General features: G+C 37.8%; 1 protein-coding gene across 4 annotated transcripts in view; it reads right to left on the bottom strand.

The window, feature by feature from the left end:
- Positions 1–2,802: 2,802 nt before the first annotated feature.
- The window catches only part of LGR5 (leucine rich repeat containing G protein-coupled receptor 5), a 91,188-nt gene continuing 71,461 nt past the window's right edge, over positions 2,803–22,529 (bottom strand). For 3 of the 4 annotated variants that reach the window (XM_085569826.1, XM_085569825.1, XM_085569824.1), the window contains 11 exons: positions 22,131–22,202; positions 21,258–21,329; positions 21,083–21,151; positions 20,882–20,953; positions 18,094–18,159; positions 17,826–17,897; positions 16,909–16,980; positions 14,900–15,025; positions 10,115–10,260; positions 8,401–8,487; positions 2,803–6,764 (listed from right to left, as the gene is read on the bottom strand). In XM_085569826.1, coding sequence (XP_085425952.1) covers positions 5,674–6,764; positions 8,401–8,487; positions 10,115–10,260; positions 14,900–15,025; positions 16,909–16,980; positions 17,826–17,897; positions 18,094–18,159; positions 20,882–20,953; positions 21,083–21,151; positions 21,258–21,329; positions 22,131–22,202 — 1,945 coding nt within the window. In that variant the 3' untranslated portion in view covers positions 2,803–5,673. The remainder of the gene's footprint in view (positions 6,765–8,400; positions 8,488–10,114; positions 10,261–14,899; positions 15,026–16,908; positions 16,981–17,825; positions 17,898–18,093; positions 18,160–20,881; positions 20,954–21,082; positions 21,152–21,257; positions 21,330–22,130; positions 22,203–22,529) is intronic. The other variant, XM_031507895.3, reaches the window with a different exon arrangement.

The following is a 22,529-nucleotide window of genomic DNA, read 5'->3' as shown; positions in this document are numbered from 1 at the left end:
ACATGTAGCTGGGATTCTGTTCAAGGACATATAAAGAGATCAATCAGTTTTCTAGGCTAAGCTTCACATTATTTTTCACAGTAACATTGTTGCAGAAGGACAGACTTATCCCTTGTTTGGCACATGTTAATGAAAGAGAACATGAGGTGCTTATTATACCTGGTGGAGATCCTGGTCCCTCCCTTGCTGGTGGAAGCAGTACAGCTCTCCTGGAGTTTGAGAGCTGTCTTCTGCAGCACCTGAGCACAATTACTGTGCTTCATGGATCTGGAAAGAATTTTGACACTGCTGCTGCTGCGATTCTGTTTTTATATTGTTAGCTTTTTGCATCCATGTTCTTACTCTTCTGTCTCCACTACCTTGTCTTCCAGTGTTTTCCTAAGGAAAACATTACTTTAGCTACATTTTAAATTATTTGAACCCTTCATAAGTGATCAATCAATGAAATTTTCCACATCTTACCTTTCATATAGCAACCTAAACTATGACAGAGAAATGTCTTATTATGATATTTTTATTATAGTTTTACACAACAGTAACAGGAAAAAAGTGGTGCCCCTGACAAATTGAAATTCCTGTTGCAGATGATCTGGAGTTTGGTACTTTATATGGTAGCAGCTTTCTTGCTGTCTAGTATATATAGGTCACTACTACTGTATAGTACATGTACATCACACAGATAGGAAGCAAATACAGAGCAGCAACAACAGCAAGGACTGCACAAGTGGCTGGTCGCCATTTGAGATGACCAGATTAGTCAGGGATATTCTCCCCTCTTTTGGGGGAAGAGACTGAAGCTGCATGTCCACCTGGTACAGCACTGCTTATGTGCTGTCATTCTCTGTGCTTCTCTGCTAGTGTCTGCTAAGGCTTAGCCTTTATCCCCATCCATTATTTTACAGATAATCCCATCTTCTTTATGGTTTTCACTGTATCTCTGACTAGCTCTTTTTTCTTGGCCATCTGCAACTTCTCTGAGAACTGAGTTCCCAAATAAAACTCAGTAATGTATCTAGTGAGCCAGAGTAGTGGCATGCTCTGTCTGGTCTCCCTAAATAACCTGTTGCACAAACCTGCAATAAACTCTCCTTCAGTTGTTACTGCAGAGGACACTACACCTCTGTGGCCCAAGTGCTTTCAGAAAGAAGTCCTCTGTGCATGTGTGCTAGCACATTGCCCAGAACACTGATACTGTGACCTCAGGCACTACTGCTTACTATTTGGTACATAATTAATAAAAGCCTTTCTTCCTTGTATCAAGATGTATAACCTTGGTGCCTGTTTTTCCCTTCTGCATCAAGGCTTTCACCACCCAGCTCATTCTTCCTTTGTAGGTATTCTCTTTCTCTTCATTACTCAAGTTGTACTAACTTCCTCCTAAAATAATGCAATTTCATTCTTCTTCCTTATGGTTCCTGGCTCTAATATCACTTACACTGGTGCAGACATGCATGTGAAATCATCTTTACTTGCTTGTTTTTTTACCATTTCAATGTCCTTAGCCATCACAACATTTCCATCTTTTTGTATCCACTCTGAGCTCCCCATTTTTCACAAAACTCCTTTATGCTTCTTAATATCTCAGAAAACTCCACCCATTTGCATCCTGTCTTCTGAAGGCCTTTGTCTTCCCTGAGTTATGCACTCCCATATGCTTTGTCATACTTTTGTTTTTTTGCTCCTAAAGATAATGAATGACTTTCTTATTCCCATTCTCTGCTGATCCTGTCCTATCCCAATAAGACAATTCTAAACCTCACCCACACAGGCCCTTGTGGCTGAAATGACCTTCCCCAAAGTAGCCTCGTCTATCATGAGAACTTGCATACTATTCTAAAATCTCTTTAAATATAGGACAATTCCACTTTCTTTAAAAAAATCTTTGCAATTCATTACTTGTCATATGAATTCCTGATGAAACAATTGCTTTGAGAATTTTTGCTTCATTAGCAATTTACTTCTTTCTTTTAAGTATTTAATAGAAATTACCTACAATCACCATCTCCAAAAACCAAGCAGGTGTAACTGTTCCGTGCTGCAGTCTCTTAACAAGAATGCATGCCCTGTTTCACCTGTTCTTGTTGCCTACAAAATGACACAGCTGTGCTTAGCTGCTGCCTGCCTTTAATCCAACTGAGCTGGAAGTTCTGGTGCAGCCTGTGCAACTTGGCTCTTGCCAAGTCCCCTTTTAATCCCCAAGTTTCATTTGCCCTTAGCACCTGCATCCATGTCATACCTGATGGTGCTGCTGCCCCTCTGCCACGTATCAGATGAGCTCTGCCAGCTGTTTGCTTATCCCCTCACTGGCTTCACCTGCCACATTAGGGGTCGGAGAGAAAATAAGAAATGATGTGGGAGAATTCGCTGTCTTATTAGAAGCAGCAGTATTAGAAGTGCAGCTGAATTGCACCTCTCTTGTGTATGGTCTGCAGGTTGTAGGTGACTTGTGCCTGACCTGATGCTCACCCTTGTCACACAGCTGGAGGTTGCTGGTGTCACCTGTGGCAACTGTGAGAGGTTATCAGTGAAACACAGCAGTGTGCACAGGGAGCAGGATCTCTTCATAAGGGTCTGTGAATGAAGTTTTGGTAAAATATTTAGGTATTTAGTCTGTGTTGAAATGAAACACTACTATTCTTTTTCATTTTTATATATATTTTTTTTTAAGGCACAGAACCTGTAACTTAGATTTTGTCAAGAATTTCAGACACATAGGGAGGTTAGTTTAAGTATTGCAATAAGTTGGAAAGGATTAATTGAGAATGCACACCATTTTGTGAGGTGTTAGGTCACAATTAAATGCTCTTTACTGTGTAGTTACATTTTATTACAACTTACATATGTTTGGAACACTGATAGAAAAGAAAGCATGTCACCTATTTACAATCACTACACATTTACATTATATTATTTACAGATAATGAATCTAGTAACATATATGAGCAGAAAATATAGCAAATATCAATATGAAACTGTACAGGGCTTAATCTCATGTCCTTTACTGTAGTTGCATTTCACTGTAATAATAAATACAGTTCTATATTTACACATTTTACTTTAAAAATCTGTTAAATGAATTTTAACAATTTCAAGTTAAAAATATCTGATCAAAATATTTCAAACATGCTTATAAAAATAAGACACAAAGCCTTTAGGACCTTCTGCAAGCTAAAAAAGTTATGATAAAAGAAGCTTTCTTTAACTAGTCTTTAGAATTATAACAGTATTTTGCTTCTCAAATTTCTTTACAAACTCCTTAAATATAGCAAGCTGAAAGGAACCTCAATGACATTAAGCAGAGCAGCACAGATGGACCTCAGTTAAATTAAAGCTAAGTAAACACGGTAATAGGTATTGTGCAATGGTTGACTGATCCTCTGTTTAATCCAAAGTGGTTTCAGGCATCGTTTCTGCAGCTGTGTGCTGCACTGCTTCAAAAGCCACAACAGATAAAGGATTAAGATAAGTACCCAGCTGACTTTATCATACATAATTTCGGAATTGGTTCATTTTTTTTTCCCTGAAGGATTAATATGTCAGCCAAAGTCAACTCATGCCATCTGTAACTGCAAAATTAAAAATATGCCAGTGTGAATGGACAAGAAAATTAAGGCATACACATTGTTGGCAGCAAACTCTTCATTGTGAAAATCCATCCTTTGAGTCCCAGGAAGTTTTATATATAGGAACAGATGAACAACAGAGATCATCTGTAATGGATTACCTTAATTGCTGGGCCTTCCTAATATTAAAAAATTAGCCTCATTCACCTGGAGGTTGAGTGGCCATTAACTGAGCAGCAAATACTGGGCTATTAAATGTTACTCCTCAGGGAGCTCTTTTTAGCAACAACAAAAACAGGTAAATTTGTGCATTTTTCTGTCTCAAATGATCAGCTTACTCAAGCAAAAGCTGCCAGCTCTGAGAAAAGAATACTGGGATATCCCCTGATGGCTCAGATGAGGTCAAAGAATTATGTTCTAGGTGGTTCTGTTGTCTGAACTATTTTAGCAGTAGACTTTGCAAGGACTTCAGTCTCTTCTTTCTAACTAGGATGTTTCTGATGTGTAAACAAGCACGCCTTGATTCAGCAAAGTATTAACAGATTTAACGTCAGAGAACTCTGTTAACTTAATCAAGCCTTTTCCTAAACTAAAGCAATCAGAAGTCCCTGAATTTCAACAGCTGCTCCAGTATCTTTTTTGGCAATATATCCAATATGAATTTAGAGATTTTTGGTGACAGTAATTTCACTAGCTAATGACCATCTCTATCAACAATTTTCACCTTTATTTCTATGCTGCATATCCCTAATGTCAATTTCCAGTTGAGCATACCAGATTCTTCTCCTTTCAGATGAGTAGTCCTCTGCCTTCAAACTTCTGTATCCCAGAAGCAGCTAAGTATAAACTGTGATCAAATCACTTACTTCTGAAGTTTTAAATTTATGATATTCATATCCTTTCCAATTTCACAATGTTCTATACAACATGTGAATGCAATAAGTGTTTGAAATATCCCAGGAGTGCTTGCATCAGTGCTAAGAACACGGATCACACAACCTCCTCACTCTTACCTGATATTGCTTAGCTAAGGATATTGGCTATCCTTATCCAAAAGGACACGGTGACCTCGAAACCTTCAACTGAGTAGTGACTAAGAACTAGCAGCTTTCTAGAATCACTGTTTCATGAGACAGAGATCATGCCATGAGCAGGATTACAGGTTTTGTTCCTAAACAAATTACCTTAATTTTAATTAATTAATTAATTAAGTTTCTGAGTGCCTTTGGTGTCCTTTAATAGTTCTCAGCATGCCAATTTTTTTATATTGCTGACTTTCTATGTAGTATTTTCCACCTTCAGATTAAACAAGTCATCTGCCAATTTTATCAGCAGTAATTCTGGGAGTAATTCTATTTGCATGAAAGCAATTCAGGAGCAAACTGTGCAGAACCTCATTAAAAAAATACCCATGCGACAATGCCTTGGCATTTACAATTACATTTTCAATGCTTGACAGGATTTTGATTAACTTCTTTCACATCATGTTAATTTTTTAGCTTTCACTGACAATTAAAAATGTTTTGTCAAGTTAGATGACTTCCAAAATCCAAACCCAGTGCCAGTTAAACCATTTAATCAGCTTTATCAAACATGGAACTTCATTAAAGGGTATTCTAGAGGACTTGAACAGGACTACTCTTCCATTTAGATACCTTGCTGAACAAAGGCCATACACAGATGCTTAGAAAAAACAATCATGGCACTGAAAAACTATTATTAAAACTAAATTGCAATAAACAGGAAAAAACAACCCAACCCCTGAAAATATCAGGTGATGCTTTGACAAAATATTACAAGTTTAATATGCTATTTTTGTTCTTGACAAACTGATGCCCTTTCTGATTAGTACTACTTCAAAAGAGAGCAGCTGATACAACTGCACAAACTTCAGCATCTTTCATTTCCTCTCTTCATCCCAGCATTTCGGGAGCAGGCTGAGTAGGTTCAAGTGTTGAATTTTCAGCCTGCTGCAAGTTTTGTCATTGTCTGATTTCTGAGGCGTGTCATAATAATTTAGAGGCACTCTACACTCATATGCACACATTCACACTTACTTTTGGGATTAAAAAATTTGTAAACAGAGGTATTTTCTGTACTATTTCTGCAACTAGTGACAGGGAACAAATGCGACTGAGGAAAGAGTGCAGCCTTCTGTCACTTGATAAGAGGGTGGCATTAGTGAACTGCTGGTGGGCATATCATATGATATGCTGGCACTTGTGAAGGTTACCAATGCCTGTGTTGAGTCACAAGACTGTTTTTCTATGTCTTCTGAATTCACAGAGATCAAACTGGCATGTTTTGATCTCCTCCATATCAAAGTTTGCTTTCGCAGACTTCCCAAATCCTCCTTAAAATGTGGATTGAAAAGTATATAAAGTAGTGGGTTTAGACATGCTGGCAGTGGGACAATCACTAGAAGTATTGACTTAATCACTTCTGGGCTGATAAAAGTGAGGTTTAGTAAGGAGGAAAAAGATAAGAAGGCCACAGGGCAATAAAGAATGCAATTAGTAAAAAGTAGCAAGGCTATATGTTTGACCATAGAGCAATCCCAAATGTTGTCTAGTTCTCCCCTTTCTAAACTACAGTAGAGCTTCGTATAAGCAATAGTCATTACCAGAAAGCAAAGGGAGTTCAGCAATACCAGTGCTACCATGTAGCCCATAGCAGTGGATTCTCCAAATGGGAGTGGCAAACAAAGCGGAGAAACCCCATACTCACCTCCAGTGAGAAGGGGTATCACTGCAATGATTAGTGCCAACGTAAAGCAAAAGGAAATGGCAATTTTTACACTAGCAGTGGAGTATTTTGTTTCAAACTTTGTGGCATGCTTTGCAGAGAATGCACGTTCGAGTGCAGCTAGGGTAAGGAGGAATATGGAAGCCTCTGAAGCAAAAATAGAGAGGAGGCCAGTTATTTGGCAACCAATTCCACTTTCCCATTGTGCTCCATACTGAGCAAAGCTACCAAAAGTGGATGCATCCACGCTAGCCAGTACTCCACTGGCCAGGCCCATCATGGCATTTACAATGGCCATTAAACCAATCAAAAGTTTTATGGAGGACATATACAATGGAGATCTGAAAACTGTAGCAGACACCAGTGCATTGCAAAGAAAGGTCAAACCCACTATGGTCCACACTCCAACTCGGATCAGCCAGCTACCAAACAGATGGTCACATGGTTTGAAGGGACCTGAAATGCCAAAATAAAAAGGGTAAGGGAAGCCCATGTAAACAAAAAAATCCTCATGCTTTCTAAGACACTAAAGTTCATACTTCTTGCAGTTCATACTTCTTGCACAGCTGAAGTGTGAATTTTAGTATAAAAAGGAAGCTGGAAATTTGATCTGTCTCTGAGTAATCTGAGACCTTGATAACATGCTGCTAAATGTGTGATGCTTATTGCACTAGTGGTGCACATGAGTCTTTGTCCTTCATCACGAATAGTAGTCTATGTGTTCCTTTTTGTAACGTGAATGTCAACTCTTGTAGTTTCAAGAAATGCAGTGATATTTGTGAGTGTGTGAAAAAAGCTGCAAATGTTACCTCTAACTAAATTCAAACAAGTTTCTAATGAGTCCTGGTGGAGCATGATGTAATGGATACAGACAGATGTACATTGGCTACCTTATAACATGTCATTACACAGTCCAAGGAAATTGTGTCTCTCATTTGCATTTGGGAGTGCTGCTTTTCTGGATCTCCTGTGTCAGAATCTGAAGTCAGGTCATTATGACTGAAGCTTGCTGAATACTTGAAGTATTCTCTATATACTGAGGTGCATATGCTGTGCAGTTGAAGCTGAATGCTCTGCAGTCAGAGAAACATTAGGTGTCTTGGTATGAGCCACCAAGGCAAGCCCCTCACAGTGGTTTGTGCTTTTCCATGAAGACATAAACCCTGCAGCTGAAATGACCTCTCTATGACTACACCTGTTGACATTAAGTAAGCATAAGGATCTACTGTGTCATTTTGCAAGTTTTTCTAAGATACTATTTGAAAAATTCAAGCTAAAATTTCCCACAAGCCTGGTGATAACTTACCTTGAAGATAGCAATGTTTTAATGAACTCAAAGCTTTAGGCCGTTGGAGAATATGTGACAAGCAAATTATTCTTTAGCTTCCTGCCTTTTCTATTCCTCTTTATAGAACTTTAAAAAATTTGCTATTAGTTGCTGTTGCAAACAAGAATCATGGCTTAAAATGAATGCTGAAGTACAAGTTGTCACTTGGCGTTTTTTTGTTCATGTTTCACAATGAAAGAATGGCTTGTGAAAACATTTGCTGAATCAAACAATCAAAACTTATGACCATGACTGGCTACATTCTACAAAGAAAATGATAGTGCTGGGTGTCCTTTGTGAGGGAATGAGCACATCAGTGCAGCAGTGATTCGTATTTCCTAGGTATAGACATAAATTGTGTGTTGTTCAAGTTGCTTGCGTGTAAAATAACTCTGTGACATTCAGAAGAACTATTTTAGCTTTGCAAAAGACTGAGAAAGCAAAGATTCTGCTGCCTTTATCACCTGTATCTTAGTAAAAGAGTCTTTCCTCTCTCATTTTCTTGACTGGGTATCAATTCTGGTGAAAATGGGCCCAGAGCTTGGTCACTGGGCAAACTTTTGCTACACTCACAGTGGCTGAATAGTTTTGTGGAATTCAATGCAAAACTGTATATTGCATATTATATTGTATATTATCATGCAATATATTTGTATTACACTCATCATCATGTTGTTGTCCTAGTGTCTGATTCACTGTTTGTTCTGCATCTCGAATATCCACTAACACTGTCCTTGAATTCCTGTCTATCTGGCAGTTTCATACCTGGAGAAGGTGAGCATTGTACGGAATGATGAGATTTCAAATCTTCTTCAAAGTCAAGAAAAAAGTCCTCAAAATCACGTTCATCTATTGGGGAGAGAAAAATTCAAAATGGTTACTGCAATTTTCAGGAAAAGGTTTTTTAGTAAAAGTTGCAAAAATGCCTGTGGTATTTAAGGCCTGGTCTTGTCTCTTTCCCTGCCAAACTGAGCAGAAGCAGACATATGCCTACTTGGTTTTGAATTGTACTCAGGATTATTTTAAAAGTTGGCTTCTTTACTTCTATGAAAATAATCACCTACAGATACATTCTCTATTGCCTAATTTGCAGTGTGATGACTGCTTAGGAAGGAGTTTAAAATATGAATTCTGCTGTTGTGCCATACTATTAGGAATGAATCAAGTTTTTTGTGTTTCTTATGTGTTTCTTATGCGATAACTAGCACATATTCTTTACTCTATTCTTGCTCTGAGACCTACTGGTTTGCAGGAGCAGAGACAGCACAGAAAACAACAGGGTGGTGTAAATGTATGGGTGTTCCTACATAACAGATCCAGTAAGAGACCTAGTGCTGAAGGGGAAGAAAAATGCAGTAGTCTCGTGTCCTAGAGAACAAGAGCACTCTCTGGCAACCTTGGTAATGTGAATAGACTGGGGAACAAGATGCTGGAGAGCAGCCCTGCAGAAAGGGACCTGGGGTCCTGCTCCATGGAAAGTGGAACTGCACAGCAGTGCACTGGCATCCAGGAGGGCCAACCCTGTCCTAGGGGACATCAGGCACAGCATTGCCATCTGGGCAAGGGAGGGGGGCAGTTTTGGTTGCCACAAGATAAGAAAGATATAAAGCTAAAGATATTAGAGAGCTTCCAAAGGAGGGCCACGAGGATGGTGAAGGGCCTTGAGGGGAAGCCATATGAGGAGCTGAGGTTACTTGGTTTGTTCCCTGAAGGAAAGGAGACAGAGGGGAGACATCATTCGAATCCTCAATATCCTCACAAGTTGAGGCAGAGGTGCAGGTACCAAACTCTTCCTCTCATGACCAGGGAGAGGACTCGAGGAAATGACATGAAGTTAAGCCAGGTTTAGGCTGGATATCAAGAAAAGGTTCATCTTTGGGCACTGGAACAGTCTCCAAAGGAAAGTGATCACAAGCACCAAACCTGTCAGAGATCAAGAAGTGTTTGGACAATGCTCTCAGGCACATGGAGTGATTCTTGGGGCTGCCCTGTGCAGGGTCAGGAGTTGAACAGGATGATCCTTGTGGGTCCCTTCTAGTTCAGCAGATTCTATGATTCTACAATTATATGAAAAAATATGCCTAAGTAGCAACATATTTTGGTTATTATTCATCCTGAAGTGTGTGGGTAAACCTAGGATGTGCTAGGATTCTGAGGCTGGCAGGAAACTACATCTTTGCTGGCCCACTCTTGTATGGAGTTAATACCAGCTGAACTACCCTGTCTCTCACATAAAGGGAAGATTTAATTTACCACATTATTATAGCTATTATTTGGATGAAATTATGAGGGCGTGAGATTTTTGAAGGGCAGACCTAAAATAAAGAGTTTGCTAAGCACAGGAATACTTAAATAACATATTATTGAGTAAAAGACAGAGAGGGGCCATGTCTACGACTGTAAAGAGGATTGAATTTATTTAAAAGCAGAGGTTGCTCACAGCCTTCAGGTACACTTAAAAGTCTAAGATGATGGTTACCTTGAATTTGTAACAGTCCAGCATCCTTTCTATGAAAGTCATCAAGGCTGCTATTATCATCTTTGTTCCATTGGCTGGAGATTCTGTAGTGGCTCTCACAAGCTCCAAAGGCACAGCACTGATAGGCATAAGGCATTTCCATGACCCTGCAGAAGAATGAGGCAGCATGACATAATAGTGGTTAAGCACCAGTTACTAGATTGTACTGCTCCTCTACAGTTAACACGGAGTTTTCTTATGTGTTTTCATAGGAGACATGAAAATGGGAGATCTATGTCTTGCTGTTGAGTGAATGTTACTCAGAACTATATTTCTGTGTGAACCAACGATTTCTCCAACAGCTACTTTCTTAATGATTTCTTAAAAAAAATAAAACCACATCCAAAGATTACAACCTGTCTACTAGACAAAAACAAAACACTTCCCAAAATTGAATTTCTCCACTTTAGGAAGAATGAGATCTTTTGGAAATCAAGCTTTATTCACCTCTCTCCACTTCAACTCATTTCACAGTAAGACAGCAAAAATAGGATTGTTTCTTGTGCAGAAGATCAAGAAAGCAGTGCTCTAAACCAAAAGGTGCGTGAATGAGGCACTGTGTGTAAAATGTCACTGAGAGAAAGTTTTTACTTTATTAATTATCTTAAAAAGGAGAACACTCATTCTTAATTCTTTTAAGGTAATTTCTATTCCTAACACTATTACGTGTCAGTGAGTTCCAATGATTATGAAGGCTCCTGTTGTCAGAAAATTGCACATTTCTGATACACTGTGAATTTAATCTTTGGAGATGTGCAAATTCGGGGGGAGCATACAAGAACTACTTTCTGAGTTCTGTAGACTACTTCTATTCCATGGATATATTTTATACTTTGGAAGCAGATCTATTTAACTTGCACAGTTCACCAACAGCAATAGTAAAACCTAACAACTCACCTTAATTCCAAAAGCCCGATATACCAAAAAGTTCAGAGATAAAGAGGTGATTAGAAGTTATTCTGAATTAACTTAAAAGGAATAAAGTAGAACTAGACTCTCCTATTAGATTACTTTCAACAAGTTAATTATGTAAATTAACATAATGAGTGTAATAAGCAACCTCTAACCCCCTGGGAAATCTGCAGAGAAATCAAGCTGAATCAGGCCCAGTGCCAACAGGACTTAGACTTGTGCACTAGCCAAAAGCTTGGTACAAAGGGGAACAAATGGAATCTTTAGTCCTAAAGTGATTTTTTAAATTAGTGCATTTGGGGGCATTTAGGTTCTATAACCTTACATTTCTGTTTGAAATTAACCACAATAATCTGTACCCTTGTACCCAGTACAAAATTTTTAGGGTGCTCAATAGAAGTTCAAGATAATCAAGATCCAACTGAGATCCAAGCAATCTCAGGCCAGCAGATTAAAATATTTAATTTCTAATGCATTCATCTGCATGCCATCCCTTAACATAAGGAGATTATCTTGATTAAACATTTTTGAACACATTTTCCACAAGCCCTTCTTAAATAAACTAGTATCAAACCCATTGATTACTAGACTAGCCCATAGCTAATAATCTGGGATAAAAACAATCCCAATCCCCAAATAGAAGTTCCCTTTTTTTTTGCAACAACTAAAACAATTATCAAAAGTAAAACTGACAGTTCTGCTAGGTGATCCCTGCAACTTGTGGCTTCAGACCTTTGGAAGGACATTGATACAGCTGGGGGAAATGAACAGTTAGTGGATATTTTAGGCACAAGAGACTGATAGAAATGTATTCTATTCTCTGATTATTCAAACAGCTCTATGACAGATTTCCAGATCTTGTGCTTTTCTCAGCCTGCTGGCCTGTCATAAACTGGAAATGTGGACTTCCCACATTGCACTGGTCCACTACTTTGATGATGTAACCAAAAACATCCGTGGCTTTTAAATGATATTTAAAGAGCAAGACTCACATTTCTTATCCTCTCTGTAGGTATTTCTAGCATCCATTCTTAAATCTGGACAGTTTTATGTTTGTTTTTCCCCACAGCCTGTGTTATTAGGATATACACATAATCCTTAAATTAGCAAATGCTGCTTCATCTGTGTGCAAAGCCCACCTGCACACAATGGCTGCAACCCAGAACACAGAGGACAAAACATATCTTGCAAAGCAGGGAAATAAGTATCAGATCTTCTTGGTGACAGAGGAGGTTTTCTTTCTCACAAAAGCTACATTTAACAAAAAAAAAAAAAAAAAAAAAAAAAAGGAACTTTCAGGTGTACAGTGCTGGAGGCATTCCTTTTTATGGCTGGTACTTATTTGATGTGGGTGATTAGATTTGGACTTTGTCAAATTAAACTCTCTTAGAAACACTGCCTAACTTTATTTTTATATACTCCTTATCTTACTAATGATATCTGTATTCTTGATAATTTTTCCTCTAGCAAGGAATGCCTTTTTTTTCTGTTTTTAGATTAAGCAGCAGAGAACACAAGGTCGCTTTCTCCCTCACAAAGGTGTGGAGTTAATGGTGAACAGGAAGGCACAGTTATGATGAATGGAGCAAAGCACTGAGTTCTTTTCAGCACTGAATCAAAGCATCAGATAAAGAAGGAAGGAGTGGCTGGCAGCCTGGCTTTGCCTCCCCAAGGCTTGCTGCAATAGGCTGGGTTCAGATCTGCTGAGTGTACTAGTGCCATTGCTGATGATGGGGAAGGGGATGCTCAGCTCTTTGATGTGCCTGTTTTGATGAATTTAGATGAGTAGGAAGTTTTTATACAGGAATTTGTCTTTAATGTAACCACTGGCTAGTTACAGCAATTGCAAACTGTGAAATTTCATTTTGTTTTAGATTTCTGTTTAAGTTTGGTGCTTTGTATATTTTCTGTGCAATGATCCTGTGTGAGATCTTGACCTCATTTTGATTTATAGTAAAAGTCATGCAGACTGTAGGTCTGGTTTTTACCATATTCTCTCCTGACTGGGTATAATTTGTTCTTACAGATGTTAATTAACTCTAGATATCATACTTTGAATGCATTTTTACAAAGAATTAAGTTAGTTTGACACATCTATGTTAACAATTTGCTCAGATGAAATACACTGTACTTTCATTTGAGTAATGTACACAGTTTTGCTGAAGAGAAATTCATATAGAGTATAACTTTGAGAAAATAATTTTTTAAATCTTATACATAATTCAGTTGAATAATGGATTATTCTAGGATTACTGCAGTACCTCTTATATCCCTAGGTCAAGGTAATGCATCATGATATATTTGCCAGGTTGGAGTAATCACTTTTCTTGTGTTTACATTCTTTTGAAAAAATTTCAATTATTTTAGAATTGTCACCTGCCTCAACATTTGGGCAAAGTCAATAGAGAAGAAGAAGTATGGTACAAGCTCAGTCTCAACCAATCATGATTTTCATGGTACTTGCTCCCTGGCCTCTGACACTTATCTCAAGATCTCTAATGTAAAAGAGGTTTAAGGCCTCTAGTACTTTGAATGTTACTGCTATAGTTTCATGCACTTGATGAAGTCACTGCCTAATTTCCTCTGTGACAAACTACCATTTTTGGGTTGATTAAGGCCTTTAAGGACCTTGGAACAATTTTTTGCAGCTCTTATATCAGTTTGTGTTAACATGCCATTACAGAAGTGTTCTAGGGTGGATCCCTCCAGTGCTGTACACAGAGCCTTAATCAGCTCCACACTTCTATTCATCGTTCTCTTACTGATGACTCCAAACACTCCAGCCCTTTTTGTTAATGCTTACATCTTGAACTGTCTGCCTGCAAGGACTCTTGGGCCTTTTCCAGTGCAAAAGGCAAATCTAGTGAAAACGTAAGGATGGACTCTTCACCTTTGGAGATACTCAAAAGCTGTCTGGATGTGGTCCTGGGCAATGGGCTCCAGGTGCCTCTGCCTGAGCAAGTGGTTAGACAAGACAGCCTCAAAGGTCCCTCACAACCTCTGTGATTTTCTAACTATGTGCACACTGTTTGTTTCATATTTTCATTTTTTCTGATACCAAACTTTTTACAGTGAAACATGATAAAGTATATGTTGCACTTAGCATCTTCCAATTAAAATATAAAAATGAAAGGAGAGTTAGGGGAAACTCCCAAAAATCCTGAAGTGAGAGACAAAACTCTCTTTGCTTTGACCCTGAAATTAATTTAGTTGGTTATAGCATTGTGCTAATAATGCCAAGGTTGTGGGTTCAAGCTCCATACAGGCCATGGTCATCCAGTGACTGGAAGAGCTGCACATGGTCTCTAGAGGACACTTCCTTCCTGTATCACAGAGAACCCACAGAAATTATTAGTATCAAAGTGTGTTAGTAATACTGGCAAAGAATTATCTGAATCTTAATCAAAAAATTACAGAAAAATCATGTTCAAACAGAAGAGGTGAAATCTTTTGGTCTTTCAGCAGTATATTCATCCCTTGTATTTACTGTGTTCTCATTATGTGTAAGGAGAGTTCTGTAAGCACAGTCAGTAGAAGAAGGACATATCACTAAGCTGCCAGCGATATTATTTTAACAGCTTTTGAAACATATCACCAGGAAGCAGATGTGGCTCGTACTAAGCAAGTACTGGGGTTAATATTTCAAAACCTTCATAGTTTCTTCAGTTGGAAGTGAGCATAATAAAAGAAGTCTATCATTTTTATCATATTTGCTTTAGTTTTAATGGCACAGATCAAAGACTGACAATACGAAGTAACATGCGTTACACGCTGACACACCTTCCATTGCACATGAACACAAATGTGGCTTATTAGTTTTAATGATATACTCACTTGAGTTCTGGAAAATTTTCAGATGTTATCAAACTTTGTAGGGCATGATTTCCTGTTAATTTTAAATGAGTTAAACCATGTAGCCCCGTCACAGGAAAAGAGGACAAAAGGTTGGATGACACATCCCTGCATAACAGCAAATAAAAATCAGCTTATGGTTTTCATTTTTTTTTTCAGCACTAGAAGTGTCACATTGAAAAAATAGGTTAAAGTTTTCTAACTCAATAAAAAATGTATTAAGCAGAGGCCCCAGTGACTGCAGCAAAGCTGCAGCACTGCTCAAGAGTACTCACCTTCATGTCTAGCAGAAAGCTAACAATAACATCTAGTAGTTAGTTGGGTCTCTGTTCCCAAGTTTTGACTCAAAACATTCATAGTGCCAGTTTTGAGACTAGCAAATGAATTTAAAAACCTTCTCCCTAGACTGTTTGAATTCAAAGGAGCCGAACAGCTTCCCACAGTTTAAAAGATTAGGTGGGATGCTACAGGGCATGGCTGTCCTGAAAGCTGCCCAAGGAGCAGGTCAGGTGTGTGGGAAAGATGTGCATTTCAGGAAGGGACAGGTCTGGGCTGGAGCAGAGGGAGATGACATTTCCAAGCTGAAGTTTGTCTGAGTGGCTGATGGAAGACCTAACAGTGCAGATGAACACAGATAGGTAACTTGGGGAAGGTAAATCAGGTGAATGAAAATGTGGCAAGTGATCAAGAAGATATGGCAAAGTAGTGAAAGAGGAGGAGTCCAGAGGTACTGTTTTCTATTTTTTTCTCTCTCTCTCCAATTTATTCATGAGTCTTTTCAGTCTTCCTCAGAATTATCTACTCTGCAATACTTCAAATGTCAACAGTCAAGGACAAAGAAGCAAAGTCTAATGCAGTTGAAATGCTTTTATGTACAGGAAAGTCTGGACTATACACTGAATCTAAGGCCTAGGCATAAAATAAGGTATGTTGGTGGACTGGGCTTCTACCTCTCTGGTTCAGTGTGCGTTTTCTTGCACACTGCACTATTAAAGACCACAGGTGAAATTCAGGTCTTAGTGCAATGCTAAAAATGACCACTGACTTGAGGTGGAGCAAGGTTAGAGGTCCACCAAGGTCAGGAAACACTGGCACGTTGTGTTCCTGTTTGTGTTTAAGGCTTTTTTCTTTAACCTCCTCTGACTTTTGTATGTCATTGTCCAAAGCTACAATTTACTGGTCACTTCACAAACTAGGTAAGTTCTGAGAAGGACCCCAAATGGGATATTACAGACAAAGTTGTCTTTGTAGGCATTTGTCAGTGCACAATTCAGAGGACTTTGCACATCAACAGAAAAGAATACCTCTCCGAATCTGGATTTAGCAGCTACTGGATTATCTGTGAGCAAATGCTCAACATCATATTTTTGTGATAACCATGCAGCAAAATTACTCCAGAAGAATTTTTTTCACATCTTCCCCATACAGCCAATGCCTCAGCAAGTCATATCAAAAAAGTATTATAGTGATAGTTGGAAGTAGGAAAAAAAATTAGTAAGCATTGAGAAGTGCTTATGAACAAGGCCTGCAAAACTGGCTGTGAATGTTTTGACCACTAACTGCTCTGGCTGAACTTACTAAGGAGGAAAAGCTATTTCACCAAATGAGGAACAATGAAATAGAGATGAATTCTGGGAAAAGTTTCTTATTTAGTTTTTAATCCAATTCCTGAGACCTGATACACAACTAACAGGAAATCTTTATCACTGCTACAACAGATTAACAGCTAATAAATTGAATGAGAAGAGGCAGATGCACTGATAATCTTCATGGACCCCAAATGATTACACAGTGTTGTATGCAGCTTTGCTGTAATACCTACATGAATTGGGGAAGTACAAGAAAACAGACATTTAGATATGGATTCAACAGACCAGATGATGAGAACAGAGAAACCCTCAATTTCTGCTGGGGCACCAAGTTATTAAATTTTTGTATGCTCTTGGAAGAAAAATGCAAAAATTGAATGTATAAGATATTCAAATACTTACAGTTTGATCAGAGATGGTAAAGAGGAGAAGGCATTGGGGTGAATGGTTTTAATTTTGTTCCAAGCTAAATCCCTACAAGAAAAGTAAGTAGAAAATTACATACCCACTGAGTGAATAGGGAAGCTTTCAAACACTTGATTAAGAGGCCTAAATATAAAAAGGGTGTCAATTACATGCCAATATTTTCAATAAGCTCCTGCATATCTCGTAGTGCAAAGTATTTTTTAATTTTTTGTTAGTCAGTTGTGGTGTTTTTAAACTGGCAACTTAATATGTCTCAATGCCTGCCACAGCCCAAGGCATTTCAGTATGCTTCACAGCTTCCAAAGTCAGCAGAAAGAAGGGTGGGTTATATGGACTAAGTCTTCTAAAATGTTCTCATGTGACTAAGAGCAGCAACCCATGGTCAATAGGTTTAACTTCCTAATCTCAATTTTCATCACCCCCAAAAGAGATAGAAAGCAACTCTCAAAAAAATGTATGGCTTCAATTCTGCAAAAAATTCCAACCATGAGCAATTTCTTGACTCCTCTAGCACATGAGTCTGTGTGAAAACTGGAAACCTGCACATGACTGGACTCCATATCTTAAGATGCTGTTCTCTGTAAGAAGACTCCCCACTCCCTAGAGCTGATTATAATGTGAACCTGACAACAGGCTCTGGCCCAGTAAGTCACTCTACTTCCATCAGAAACATTTAAAAGTGACAGTTTTTATGGCTGTAAGCTTATATAGTTTAATTCATTGCTGCAGGTGCTAAACCTCACGTTTGCTCCTCTTCCACAGTTATGAACTCGTGGTGCAAGACCACAGTGAGCAAAAACTGAAATAAGGATCTTTTGGGGTACATCATGAGCAGACATTATGCAGCCCATATTTTTGAGAACCTGTGTGAATGTCTTTTAGGGGGTACTCACAGAGAGCGAAGAGCAGCCAGCTGCCGAAATGTGTCTGCTTTGATTTCAGCGATTTCATTGTGATGCAAGTCACTGAAATAGCAATAAGGATCTCCTCAGTTTCAAAGACACTTGGAAGGCACTTTGGGGTGTTTTAGATTGTGCTTATGATCCACTTCAATAAAGTGTATCTGGGGTATGTCAAATCAGCCAGCAATAACCAAGTTAATAATACTCAAACACACAGAGATGCTTCTTTTTAAGCTTTTTAGGGTGTTTTAACACTTACATTTTTTGGAGTTTTTTACATGCAGTAAAACAGGGTAAGTCTTCCAGCAGGTTATAAGACAGATCCCTGAATTATACAAGAAACAAATAGATTAACATCAAAGGAATGTTAAAAGTAAAATAGCTTTCATTGTGTGCCTTCATGCTCAATTAAAAATAATTTCTTTTTATCCTAGTCACAGAAGAATAGAAGTATACAAACTCACTTATTTATCATCTGTCACATTATGATTTCTAACTGAAGAGGAGAGAGGAGGGGAAAAGGCAAGATTTATTAACTCCATATCCACATTTGCAAATTCCTTGTATTGTCTGAAGATTTCCTGCCTGAAGTGTAGACTTCTGCTGAGTGTTTTACAGCAATGATATTGATCATCTGGATTTATATCAGAAACTTCATATTTATAATATTTAAATTCTGATAAATATTTTAACAATTTACATAATCTACTAAGCATATATACTCATATTTTTTCACAGAAGATCCTGTATTTTTCTGACAAGAGTCACAATCAGCTTCCTATTGTACATTTTTAATTAAGCAATATTGCCTCTGATCCTTAGGCTGCTACATCTTATAGCTGAAGAAAATGGTCAAAAAATATTGGAACTAACTTTGAAATCAATCACTACATGGGGGGAAAAAAGCCTTAAACAGACTTGAGCCAAAACTCAACAAATTACAGAATAACTGAAACATCTGGATTGATTTACAGTATAATATAACTAATCAAAACCAAGCCCAGGCAATTTGCAGAAACTGAAGGGGGAAAAAAAAGGAACCAGACACCAGCCCCCACCACCCAAGAGTCACATCCAATATATACATATATATGTGTATATATATGTGTGTGTGTGTGTGTGTGTGTGTGTGTGTGTGTGTTGTTCAGGGAAAACTAAATGGGAAAGTTGCATATGAAAAGAATAGAGAAAAAAGCTTATGGCTAGAATTTAAAAAAAATGTCTTTTTTCACAGTTATCCAGAATTATCACAGGAAAGAGATTCAATTTTCACTTTGTGAAATTCTTCTCACTTATCAAATTCTCTAAAACTGGTTCATCTCCACCTATTTAATCCCTTGGTAAAACTGTATTTTCACTGTAATTGTTCCTAGAGGGGCATTTGGACTATTTTATATTTGAGTAGTGGAAGTAGTGCAATTAGTAATGGTGTGTGTCTTTAATGTGTTCTACTCTTATTTTACTCTGGAGAAAGGCAAATATGAATATGTTTGGGTGTGTGTGTTTGTTTGTTTATTTGGTTGGTTTTGTCTGTTTGTTTTGTTTTTGTATGTGTACAAAAATAAGGCACACTGTGGCCCAAATCAGACATTACAGAGGAGGGTTCAAGTGAGCTAGAGGCTTTTAGGCCAAGATAAAGGATGTTTTGTATGTCTGGCAGGCACTGGCTATTCTGTCATCCACAGGTTTATCACTTAGGTCTTCTTAAAAATATGTTACCACCTTGAATTTTGTACATACTGACACCCCCTCCACACACATGGAAAAAAACCCTGAACTTGACACTCTTCTGCCCTCAGTTTCTGTCAGAACTTCAGGAAATATTTTATTTGTTTATTTTTACGGTCTTTTTTCCCACTTTCTTAATACACGAGGCCCTTGGCAGCAGCAGGGGGCGAGTGCATTGTTCCCTGTGTTGAGGTGCCTGCCCAGCTGTGCTGGGACCATGCTCTCACAGACACCTTTACTGCAGGTGAGCACACATCCCGGGAGCTCGTGCACATTAATCTCAGCAGGATGCACAAATTGCCTTTCAGAGCAGTGTTTGCACTTGGATTGATTGTAAGTGTGGCTGAGCCAGGGAGCCCCTGCAAGGTTGCAGTCTCCAAGTAAGGCATGGGTGGGTTCAGTGCACCAATATCCTCGCTGGCACAGCCAGAACTGATGAACTCTGTAAGTTTATTGATTGCTGTATTACTTGTTTGCACTCTGTTTTGAGATTATTTATTGGTTTTGAATGTTACAGGGCATATTTAAACTGAATTCTGCGTGGAGACTTTTTTCTGGCAGCAGACTGTTTTTTATCATTCTGGAAATGATTATATTTAGTCTATTAACTTAAACTTAATTTTTTCTGGAAATGGTCTTGACATTCACTCTGGTATTCAAATAATGCATTATAATTAGTGCTATTTCAATGTTGGCCAGAGAATTAATACCAAATAAATTCCTAATGATGTAATACATAAAGTGCTCTTGGCTTACTCTCAAAGAAGTGGACACAATGATTAGTTTCGTTAGTGATTAAGCAAACTCCAAGGAAATTTCCAAGCCAAAATAATATTGTGTATTTAGTACACCAAATATGCCTAGGTATGTCAAAGAATCCGCTATTTATGTCTGGTTGGGAAAGAAACTAAAAGAGGAGCATAACAAGGATTCAAAACTGCCATCCTTACTTATCTTTTCTATTCACTTCAATGAATCATTTGCCTTAGTAAGAAAAAAATCCAAAATTACTGTAGGAGAAAGAATTAATGAAAATAAGGTAGTTCTATCTTTTTTTAAACAAAATCAAGAACCTTTTTATCTTTTCCTAAAAATATGCTAAGTAACTATCTTTCTCAGCAATGTATGAGAAATCCTGGTTGGTAAGTGGGTTGTTAACTTTTTAAATAATACAGGGGCCAAATTCCTGAGCTGAATTCTTAAGAAGTAATGTGATACACAGAAATAGCAGTAATTGGGTAATTTTGAAATCATAATAGTTTCATTTGTCTATTAATCTCTTGCATTACTGTCATGTTAATAATCTTACTGAAACATACAGCACTTGAAGATTAGGTAACTGGTCACAAGCTGATTTGGGGAGAGAGGTGATCTGTGCTCCTGTGAGTGTCCTGTTGAAAGAATTTATAAAAAACAATTACTTTTTGAAGACTGAAAACCAAAATTTTTTAGCACATTCTTTACAATATGTCAGTATACAAGAAAATATAGCAAAGCAAAAATACTTCTCTAGCACTTACAAACTCTCCAGACTTGTAGTCCCTGTCAGATCAGGAAACTCTGTTAACTGTGAAGCACCATTTAAAGTCCTACAATTAAAAAAAACAATTTCAATAAAATTATGGTGATGGAAGTGTGGGAAAACTCTAGTATTGCAATAGAAAAAGAAAACTAAAATAAAAAGTAAACACATACAGAGTCCTTAGTTCTGGTAAGTGTTGAAAAGCAGATTTTCCAACGAGCTGGATAGGGTTATCATAAAAATGTCTGAAAAAAAGGATAAAAATAAATTTAATGACAAGTTTTTTAAAATATTCTAAATATATGATTATGTTATAAACAAATGAGTAAATTCTCTACGATGAATCACAGACTGTGCCCCCCTGGCTGTAGCAGAGGTGACCTTCTGGGCTTTTCTCACCCTCTAATCCATATTCACCAGTCACATGCCACATTTTGAACATTCAAGTAGCCACTGTTTTCCTGTTTTAATGCCAGAAGCTAGTCAACAAAATATTTTCTCTTCCTCCCAGATTTGCGAAGACAAAATTTCACATAAGAAGAATTTTGTTATGACCTGAGACAAATGTAAGGATAGCACATGAAGAAGTCAGGACTTCTGCTATTCATAACAGATTCCCTTGCTCTTTTGAAGTCATGCTGCTTTTGCTCATGGAATATTACTCAAGATGAATCATTATTTTTCTTACGCTTATTTTACAATTTATTAATTTGAATCTGTCCATTAAGTGCATTTTCATGTAAGAAAATGGGAATTCAGAATGGAGTCCATCAAGAGTAATTTTTACCAGCTTTTATGTTGCCAGTAATGCTAAGAGATTTAGAAGTAACCATTCAAATAAAAGGTCAGAGGCCAGAGACCACTACTTGCTTCCCTTAATCAGGGGTTGAAAACTGCCATTCTTTCCACAAAGCTGGAAAGATATGAGCTTGTTTGGTTGTATGGTGATGTGCTACAAAGTGTACTCACAAAATTAGCCACAAATACGATCCTTAGTTCCACATTCTCTAATACAAAGAGTCATTGAAAAGATTCTTATCACTTACATTGTAATAAGTGAAGGATTACCCACAAATGCACGCTCAGGTATTGACTTGATGTTATTGCTATGAAATCCCCTACAAAGAAAAACCATTTATATGGTAAGGAAAAAAAAGAGAATTCTCCATCTGTAATCACAATGTACAATGATGGTTACTGTTTGTAGTAAAAAAAAGTGTCTGTATGTAAAATTATATCCTTGTTTTCTGGAATAAGACAGAACTGAAAAAAAAGCAAATAAAAAAAGGAAGAGAAGAGAAAAGAGAAAGGAAGAGAAGAGAGAAGAGAGAAGAGAGAAGAGAGAAGAGAGAAGAGAGAAGAGAGAAGAGAGAAGAGAGAAGAGAAGAGAAGAGAAGAGAAGAGAAGAGAAGAGAAGAGAAGAGAGAGCAAAATTGCTGTAATTT

The sequence above is a fragment of the Lonchura striata genome, chromosome 1A, assembly GCF_050655825.1.
Source record: "Lonchura striata isolate lonStrDom1 chromosome 1A, ASM5065582v1, whole genome shotgun sequence".
NCBI lineage: Eukaryota > Metazoa > Chordata > Aves > Passeriformes > Estrildidae > Lonchura > Lonchura striata.
Note: the sequence above shows the minus strand (reverse complement) of the source record. Positions and strands in the feature narration are given on the sequence as shown.